The sequence below is a fragment of the Tachypleus tridentatus genome, chromosome 2, assembly GCF_004210375.1.
Source record: "Tachypleus tridentatus isolate NWPU-2018 chromosome 2, ASM421037v1, whole genome shotgun sequence".
NCBI lineage: Eukaryota > Metazoa > Arthropoda > Merostomata > Xiphosura > Limulidae > Tachypleus > Tachypleus tridentatus.
This window is the reverse complement of record NC_134826.1, coordinates 138,895,725-138,905,788: the sequence shown is the minus strand read 5'-3', so window position 1 is coordinate 138,905,788 and position 10,064 is coordinate 138,895,725. Positions and strand designations below refer to the sequence as shown.

The window sequence follows — 10,064 nt, the reverse complement described above, 5'->3', positions numbered from 1 at the left end:
CCGTCCCTAAATTTAGACTAAAAGACTAGAGGAAGTGGTAGCTAGTACACATAGCCGTCCCTAAATTTAGACTAAAAGACTAGAGGAAATGGTAGCTAGTACACATAGCCGTCCCTAAATTTAGACTAAAAGACTAGAGGAAATGGTAGCTAGTACACATAGCCGTTCCTAATTTCAGACTAAAAGACTAGAGGAAATGGTAGCTAGTACACATAGCCATCCCTAATTTTAGATTAAAAGACTAGAGGAAATGGTAGCTAGTACACATAGCCGTCCCTAAATTTAGACTAAAAGACTAGAGGAAATGGTAGCTAGTACACATAGCCGTCCCTAAATTTAGACTAAAAGACTAGAGGAAATGGTAGCTAGTACATATAGCCGTTTCTAACGTAGGACAGAAAGACTAGAAGGAAGGAGCCAGATAACAGTACATATAGCCATATCTAGTATTTGTCCGAATAGTAGGAAATGACTGTCACTTCTGTAGTGTATTCATGATCCCGTAGGTCGAAACACGTGTTGTCAGTAGCTGGCTATGAACCAGAAATTCACAGATTTATAGCCCGACAACGTTAATTATTAGAGCACACCCGAACCAGAGTTCATGCTACCAATATATATATATATATATAAAACATTATAAGGCGAAGCCTCTTGTCTTACAGTTTTACACGCATATGAAGTAAAGAAAAACTTTTATTTTTACAACAAAATAAAGTAAAAGATCTCAGTAAAAATTTAGTATCATTGGAATACGTTCTTTTTGTACATAAGATATAAAAAACAGTTAATTTACATAACAAACCTTCTTTCTGTCTTCTTTCTATATAGTAGTTGTGTTATAAAGTACCTATTCGAAATGTTTGTTTGTTTCTTTTTAAATTTCGCACAAAGCTACTCGAGGGCTATCTGCGCTAGCCGTCCATAATTTAGCAGTGTAAGACTAGAGAGAAAGCATCTAGTCATCACCACCCACCGCCAACTCTTGAGCTACTCTTTTACCAACGAATAGTGGGATTGACCGTCACATTATAACGCCCCCACTGCTAAAAGGGAGAGCATGTTTGGAGTTATGGAGATTCCAACCCGCGACCCTCAGATTACGAGTAGCACGCCTTAACCCACCTGGCCATGCCGGGCCTATTCGAAATGATCATCATAGTTCACTTTAGAAATGGTTATTTTAAAAAATGTATTTCGGTAATAGGAAGGAAAGATTTCAGAAGATATTATGAAAAGTTAAATTTCTATATAGTGACAATCATGCAAGATAAGTGTGACTGACGAATGCTTTATTTCTGTAGTAAATAATATAGGAAAAGTTGACTAATGAACGGTTTATGTCAGTATAAGCAGTGTATAAAAGTTTGACTGAGGTGTGTTGTGTTTCTATGGTGAATCATGTAGAAAAAGTTTACTAAAAATGCTCTCTTACTGTGGTAAACTATATATAAAAGTTTGGCTAATAAATATTATACATATAAAAGTTTCACTAATTGTTTCTTTCTCTTAAATATAATTACGTAAAGCTTTTCTTACAAGTACGCCAGAGAGATGAATTTTACGGATTTTCTTAATTAGTAATGTTTGTGTTTATCGAATATAATTATAACTCAAAGAGAAATAAAGCGATTGAAGAAGTGTATTTACAATCCTGTAATGTATGAAGTTTTAGAATGTGTTAAATGCCACTGAATGTATTATTACACATGTTTCTATGTCATGTAATGTCCTGAGCCTTTAAAACAGTGTCTTTACCTACCTGTGTTGTCTTGCCGGACACAGAGCACCTGCATTTTCTATTTAATCTCTAACTAGATGGATTTCTTTTACTTGTTCGAAGCCCACGACGCTAGTGGATCGTTTGGAGTTGAGGATATGTCATATAACCGTCCATGACTAGCACTCCTTCAATGTTACCAAGGTGTTATTTTTTTTCAAACTTCTCTCGATGATCAAACAGTGTCCGCGGCGTGACCTCATAAGAATAGCCAGACTGCAGATCAGACAATTTCTGCGTGTCTTTTCATGTGGAGCGACAGATGGTCGGACCTAGAAAAGGCGCGTTCACATAAACGGCATTGAAACGGTCTGTCGCCCGTGTGCTTCCTGTAGTGCCTGGTCAATTCGTCGGAACGTGCAAACTTCCAGGCACAACCTTTCCACGTACAATGATAAGGTTTCTCGCCGGTGTGTGTCCGGAGATGAGCCTTTAGGTGCGAGCTTTTCGAGTAGGTTTTCGTACAGCCGTTGTAAGAGCAGGAGTGAACTGTTACACTCTTGGGTCCTCTCGATCGGCGTCCTCGCCTAGACTTGGGAGCTGGTGGTTGCAGGTTACTACCACCTGCATATAAGGTTGTGTTCCCCACTGGCCCGTGACCACTGACGAGAAATTCGGTCAGTTGAGGAGAAGTTGGTGGAGTTACCATTCTAGAGTGACCAGGATAGGAAGGAGTGTAGGACTGAGTCATGCCGGAAGAAAGATGCGGGCGTAACAGTCCGGTTTGTGTTCTGGCCATATTCAAATGATAGCCTCCAAAGGGGTCAGCTTGATAAGCGTATCTAATGGCACGACTGTCGGGAGCAGCTGTGGGTGAGACTTGTTGATCAGGCACAGTACAGTTATAAGCCGTCCAATGTCCGTTAAAATATTCCGTGTTTGCGTTATCAATGTACTGCCGATCTTCAGTTTTGACCTCTGAAGCCATTGGTACGTTACTCTGACCGTGGGTACTAGGACTGAATAAGTGCAACTGTTCCACACTACCTGAATCAGGTACTGTACCCGCTGAGGACATTTCGCTCTTCACGTTTGGATGCAGAACAGAAAAATTGTCGACATAAAGCTGTTTATTTCCTTCTAAGGATAATCCAAAATCCACTCCTAAATGACCTTCTGATAGCTGCGGCGGTGTCGGGTATTGGAACGTATCCGGATGCGACGGTTCTAGTTGTTGCTGGTATTGGTAACGCAAAGTCGGTGTGAATCCAGTTTGAGTGGTAGTATTGAAATCTGGAGAAGAAAATGGCCGGAGAACAGACTGGACGGACTGCGTTTCGTTGCGAGAACACGAGCTGCTCATATCTCCTAATAACACACTCTCGATGTCTTGCCACATCTAAGATAAAAGACGAGAACGACATACTGACTTTAAAATAAAATATCCTAAATAAACATTTGTATCTTTTTCACATAGTTTTGTTTTTAACAGCCCAAAACTGCTTATCACCTCTGTGCCATTTCCTACCTGTCTTTCATTTGTTAATTGTCTGTTATTTGTTACCTTCTGCCATTTGTTAATTATCTGTTATTTGTTACCTGTCTGTCATTTGTTAATTGTCTATTATTTGTTACCTGTTATTCATTTCTAAGTTGTCTGTTATTTGTTACAATCATCTGTTACCTTCCTGCCATTTGTCAATTGTCTATTATTTGTTACCTCTGCCATTTGTTAATTGTTTGTTATTTGTTACCTGTCTGTCAGTTGTTACTTCTCTGCTATTTGCTACCTATCTGTTATGTGTTAATTGTCTGTCATTTGTTACCTCTTTACCATTTGTTAGTTGTCTGTTATTTGTTACTTCTCTGCTATTTGTTATCTGTCTGTTATTTGTTACTTTTTTGCTACTTGTAACCTGTCTGTTGTTTGTTATCTGTCTGGTATTTGTAACCTGTCTGTTGTTTTTTAATTGTCTGGTATTTGTTACCTTTCTTGAAAAAACGAAGAAAGCTGTTTATGTAAAACATTAGATATTTGTATAACTTAAAAACTATCTTTCTAGTTAAAATAACAAACTTTGTATAATATGAAAATAACATCCTAGTCTAACTCGTCAACTTCGTACAACATCGAAATAACATCCTAGTCTGGCTAATCAACTTTGTACATGAAAATAACATCTTAATCTAACTAATAACATTTTTACAACATGAAAATAACATCCTTCTTTAACTACCGAACTTTGTACAACGTCAAAATAACATTATAATCTAACTAATCCGATTTTCACAACATGAAAATAAAACCTTACTACAATATGAACATTATATCACAGTCTAACCAATACATTTTATGTGACGTAAAATATAATATCCTACTTTAATTAATTAACTTTGCTCAACTTAAAACAATAACATGACAATCTAACTAATCAAATTTGTGTAATTTAAAAAAATAACATCTTGACCAAATCCATGGACCTTGTACAATTGAAAAACTAACTACGCATTGTATGGACATAAAAACTTACGGTCCAGCCAACATAACCACTCGTGGTTTCTATAACATTAAATATCTAACATCCTACTCTACTTAATGGTTAAATCATATAAATATAAATGGAGGATTAGTTTCGTGTCTTTGGTAGGATGTATCCACAAAACATATAGTCTGGTCAGCTTCAACTCGTTCATATAAAAACAACGTTCATCAATGTAATTGAATTACTCACGAACACAAGAGGTTAACTCTTTATGTTTCAAAAATTACAAAGGTTAAAATTTACCTTAAGTGCCACGCTCAAAACTTAACGATGCAGTACCGCCTGGTATAACCTTATCTCAGCAATAGATACATAGGTGGACGGCGCTCAGGGTATTAGAGAAATGGGCGTAGCTCAAGCATAAGGCTGAGCGAACTACTGGAGGGGGTAAAATGCACGCGCTGTTAGAAGGACTGACGATCTGTACGACTGAGATGATTGGCAGATGCTGATGTTATCTTGTGACATTTATCTAATTTCACGTGCGTGTTTATATAAGTCCTTATACACGCGTGTAAGATTGTTTGTGGTGTACGTGTATAATTGTGTCATTTTCATTTAGTGAAGGCCGTTTGTATACATGTCAATTAATTAATAGTTGCGTGTATACTAAAGACGAGTGTACATGTAAGACACTGTTGAAAAATCTTTACGCTCGTGACATAACAGATACGTCATTGTTTAAAATGAGTTTTCTTCTTTAAATCCAAAAACGATTGAGAAAGATTTCTCGTTGTCTTTGTACTCGAAAGAAGTGGAACATTGGGTACCTTTGAAGTAAGAAAACTGAACGAATAGGTTACAAACCCGCTGAGTTCAAGTTACCCGCCATTAACTTGACACTCCTGTTGAGACGGAAGGCAGCTAGCTAGCATACACTGCAGCCACAAAGGCTTTGACCCTTTGAGCCAAATAACACGAATAACCTTCACAGTTACATCGCGTCCACAATTGAAAGTGACGCGCATGACGTCTCAACTCAGTACCTAATGATCAGCAGCCTGGCATGTTGACTGCGAGGAAAAGAATGCTACAATAGGTAGTAAACATCATAATATGACCATATGAGAATTGCAGTGTAAGCCTCCTCATCAGATCACTGTTAAGTGATGAAAATGTGAGTATTATTTTTAACTCCAGAATCCTAAGTTGGTTTCCTGGATGCGCGTGTAGGGACTTTTCCTCATAAAGAATTTGATTGGTTGTTTGGTTTTAGCATAACACCTGTTTTATTCGTGGGTGGTTCTGACGCTATTAATTTATTATTTCATATAGATGTACCATGGTGTTCTTGTTTCATTTAATAAACTGTAAGCACTCTATGTTATGTGGCCTGACATGGCCAAGCGCGTAAGGCGTGCGACTCGTAATCCGGGGTTCGCGCCCGCGTCGCGCCAAACATGCTCGTCCTCCCAGCCGTGGGGGCGTTATAATGTGACGGTCAATCCCACTATTCGTTGGTTAAAGAGTAGCCCAAGAGTTGGCGGTGGGTGGTGATGACTAGCTGCCTTCCCTCTGGTCTTACACTGCTAAATTAGGGATGGCTCGGTGCAGTGGGCTTACAACCTACTCACTCAAATACTTGTTGAAGAATCCGCAAGCGATTGCGGCCCTATGTTCTTAGATGGAATCTAGTGGTGATAACTAAACTAAACACTATGTTATAAATCAAATATTTAATATACCAACGTTCTTATTCAAGAAACAATTTAGTTTATTTTATTCGAGATAGGAAGTTGCTTTCTTATTAAATACAGAGATGTATAAATTCCACTGTTACCCCAGAGGTATTTGTGTATCAGCTGTTGTTATTTAAGAGGTATTCGGTATATTACCTATCTTTAGTTAAGATATTCGATGTATCATGTTATGATTAAAGCAGTATTTTGTGTTATATATGTTGTTATTTAATAAATATTTAGTGGATTCCCTATTGCAAGCAAAAGTACTCGTCCCCAGTGACGGGAAACTTTAAGTTAATTTAAAATAAACTTTAAAATGGTTAATTGTGTTACACTCTCGGTTTCACTCAGAGTCAAAGCTCTGAACTGCTACTACTGACAACTGTGAAAAGTAATTGTTGAATACTTCAGTCGTGCTAAGAGTCCGTCCACTAGAGAATAAAAATACGATAAATCTACATTTTTATTATTTAAGTTACGTCACATTTTGATATGTTAATGAAAGCGTTATTAATTCTTAACAATTTAATGTAGAATATCCTGCTTGAGAAATAACATATGACATCAACATTATTCGTTGATGGATGTTCAACACAAGCAAGTGAATGTAGAGCTTTGCCTGCGTGCGTAACTTTTCGAACGCAACGCGGGGAGCGGCCGCGGTAAACTAGAGACAGACGAACGCTCGGACACACGCCATGGGCCAAATATATACAAGATCGTGCAAATTAGTATTCATTGTTATATACTCTGTTAATTAAGATACAAGTCAGATAAATATCTGAAGTTTGGCACCGATATCTGTTGGTGAGTGATGTTGTCGTCGGTGGTTTGAATTAAGCACAAAGCTGCACAATGAGCTATCTGTGCTCTGCCCACCACCTGTGCCTCCCGCTAGTACAGCGGTAAGTCTCCGATTTACAACGCTAAAATCAGGGGTTCGATTCCCCTCGGTGGGTTCAGCAGATAGCCCGATGTGGCTTTGCTACAAGAAAAACAAACGCCCACCACGTGTTTAAACACCCGGTTTTTAGCGTTGTAAATCCGTAGACATAACGCTGTGTTACTGGAAGGCGCGAATATTGTTATTGGTGGTGTATTTTAATACTGACTGCAAGGTATTTGTTGCTCATATAACAAGCAAAGATATAATAATTGTGAGTTATTATCAATGGTACTAATATTATTGGTAAATGTTAATGTAAGATATGAGTTCTGGTATTAAAGGTGGACAATGATAGAAAGGGGGTTATGATACATTTATTGGATAACGAATGCTATTATTTATGTTGAGTATATTGGTATTGTTAACTTTAATAATGTAAGTTAATATCAATGGGATAGTGGCACCTTAGGTTAATATTTTTATTAATTGTGAGTGTTATAAGTTTTAGGCCTCGAAATACGCCCTAATGATATAATCCTAGTGTACGAGTGGTCCTGGGCTCAAATTCTAATTAGGCGTGATATAAGAATTCTCTTGATCGGGAATGAATACAAAGGTCAGCATCAACATTTTGTGACCTTTAGAGGTCTTCCTTAACGGAGTTCTTCACAACGATCAAGCAAGAGGTCAAAGTACAATGTAGGCAAAAGACTTAAGTTAAGGGTTAGCAGAATGACGGCAACCTTATCGATCATGTTCGTCCTGTTGTGTGACATTACCTTTAGATATTTGTATATTTATATTCTAGCGAACCAATGGGTCATAGGCACGCGGTTACAGGGCCGCTATAAAGTAAGTTTAAATTCAATAACTAAGTAGTTACGAACGCTAAATGTACCCCGCTGGTACAGCAGTAAATCTACGGATTTACAACGCTAAAATTAGGGATTCGATTCCTCTCGGTGGAATCAGCAGATAGCCCGATGTGACTTTGCTATAAGAAAGACACGAACGCTAAATAGTAGCTAAATATTTATTTACGTGCTCTAGTGTAAATCGATGCAAAATTTTGGGCCCACTTTTGAGGAATCCCCGTAAAAGTGTTTTTGCTATATCATCTTCTGGCACATTAAACAGAAAGAGTTTTACTCTAAACTTGCTGATTATTTTAACTGATTAAGTGTGTTTGTTTAGTACAAACAATAACGTGTTTATATTGAATACAAACTCATTCTAGTTGTCGAGGCTTTACATTAAATCAGACTGCTATGCTTGGATACAAACAAGTTGTCAAAATCCAGTAAGAATTTTGTACACAGACAAGGAAGTTGTCAAAGTCCAGCTGGTATGCTTATACACAGATAACAAGGATATTCTACCCCAGATGGCTATTTGTACACAGGTAAAGATGCAGTAAAAGTTCAGCTGCTATGTTTATAGATAGATAACAAAGCTGTCCAAGTCCAGATGGTAATTTGTACTCAGGCAAAGATGCAGTCAAAGTCCAACTGGCATTCAATCGGTTCTACGTGTAACACGTATCTAGACACGTTTAGAAACAGCTGTTACTACTATCCCAAGTATACACACGGTTTTATAACCTATTTGCTGTTTATGTTGAATATTTGTTCATAGCAATACCAGGGGTATATTCATTAGCTAGCCCTCATCTTCAACTGACATACTAGACGATCGGTAAGTAATAAATAGCACCCACCGCCAACTGTTGGGCTACTCTAATTCGATAGAAACATTTACTATGCCAGAAATTCATTGTTTTCATCGAATATTTCTAAAAAGACAAGAAAATTACGTCGCTTAGAGGAATAATTATGGATAATCTGTGGTCCAAAGTAAGTTAAGTACAAAGAAGTTTTTGTGGTCCAAATTATTGGTATTACAGTTTACACTGAACTGCATTGTTAAACATTACTGAGCATTTCGGCAACAATTTTAAAACAACGAATAATTTTTTTCGGAATTGTTAAAGTCCCCAGGAACGCCACACAGCGTACTAAAATGTTTGACCAAGTAATAAATGTGTAAAAGTATTGTATTTAAAATTATTGTTAATCAGCAAAACTTTATTACATAAAAAGTTCCTTTCATATAGAATAAGTCAAAGTAAAAACAAATAAACAAAATCTTTATGAATTAAGTGTTAATTCAGTTCTATTTCTATTCCTTTAGATGGCGCAACAATCGATATAACCAGTTTGCTTTCAAATTACGGAGACGTTTTCCTTACGTACCACCACACATGGCCAATAGATTAACAACTTAATTATTATATAAGCCATCTATTTTCAATTGTATGTAACCTATAGCTTCTCGGATGCATGGATAAACCATGTATTGTTCTACATAGAATTGGTGTTACACTTACATCGTGGAAATCCGCCATTTCAGAGGCCATAGATGTAGAATACCTGTAGTTCAGGGAAACCGAAGCTAGGATCGCTGTACCACTAGACATAGGTCGGACAGTGGGTTCAACTAACCTGTATAAAGTGATTGCTTCTGGCGTGACTGACGCGTGCAACCTCACGTCTTCAAGACAGAGTGACTCGACTATCTACGAGATCACCTGTTTTCACTGGATTCTTTCTGTCTACTACAGTACATGTTACTGCCAATCAAGCCTGCTTCTGTCAAGCGCCAATCAGTGGCGATGCACTAAGGCGACAGCTCACTGATGGGGCTGGAACACATAAAAATATGTTTTCTGAATGAGCCACTGCTGATCCAACTACAGGGTGCACACAGTGCACGCGCCACCTTTCGGTCCTTCGCTCTAAAGGCTTTGGCAGAAAGCGTGGATGCTGACGATGGATGTCACGCAGACCACCAGGATGCCTTACAAAGATCTTATGACTGATACAAACGTACGATTGGCTACTAGAATATTCCGTTTATCCTACTTCAAATATTATGTTTCTCTCGGCATTCCTACCAAGAACCAGTTCCAGTTAACTTACCCTGGTTCTCGACAAACTAATCTTCCACGACTTAAACATAACGTTTGCTCGTAGAATCGAAATACATTTGTGATGCGTTAAAACTAAACGTTACTGTTTCACAAGCGTATAACGATTACTAAAGCCTTTGAAAGTTCAATAAAAATATGAACAATGATTAGCAATTTCATAGCTCATTAAGTTTCCAGTAATTATCTAATCATGACTTATCCAACAATACCAAGTTTTAAATAATTATAACAATAATTTCCTTTG

General features: G+C 37.6%; 1 protein-coding gene across 2 annotated transcripts; it reads right to left on the bottom strand.

The window, feature by feature from the left end:
- Positions 1-207: 207 nt before the first annotated feature.
- On the bottom strand, positions 208-9,616 carry LOC143245232 (uncharacterized). Of its 2 annotated transcripts, none has more exons than XM_076491349.1 (2): positions 9,218-9,616; positions 208-3,119 (listed from the first exon to the last, which is right to left on the bottom strand). In XM_076491349.1, the coding sequence occupies exons 1-2, from the start codon at positions 9,305-9,307 to the stop codon at positions 2,004-2,006; spliced, it is 1,206 nt and encodes a 401-aa protein (XP_076347464.1). In that variant the 5' UTR covers positions 9,308-9,616; the 3' UTR covers positions 208-2,003. The 2 variants fall into 2 exon arrangements, with proteins under 2 accessions (XP_076347464.1, XP_076347465.1); XM_076491350.1 differs by lacking the exon at positions 9,218-9,616 and adding an exon at positions 4,507-4,585.
- Positions 9,617-10,064: the final 448 nt, after the last annotated feature.

Bases quoted from the DNA above. Each gene is read 5' to 3' on its own strand.
- LOC143245232 (XM_076491349.1), bottom strand. From the start codon at position 9,307: ATGTCTAGTGGTACAGCGATCCTAGCTTCGGTTTCCCTGAACTACAGG. The intron at 3,120-9,217 runs GTAAGTGTAACA...CTTTTATCTTAG, and splicing joins AAATGGCGGATTTCCACGAT to ATGTGGCAAGACATCGAGAG.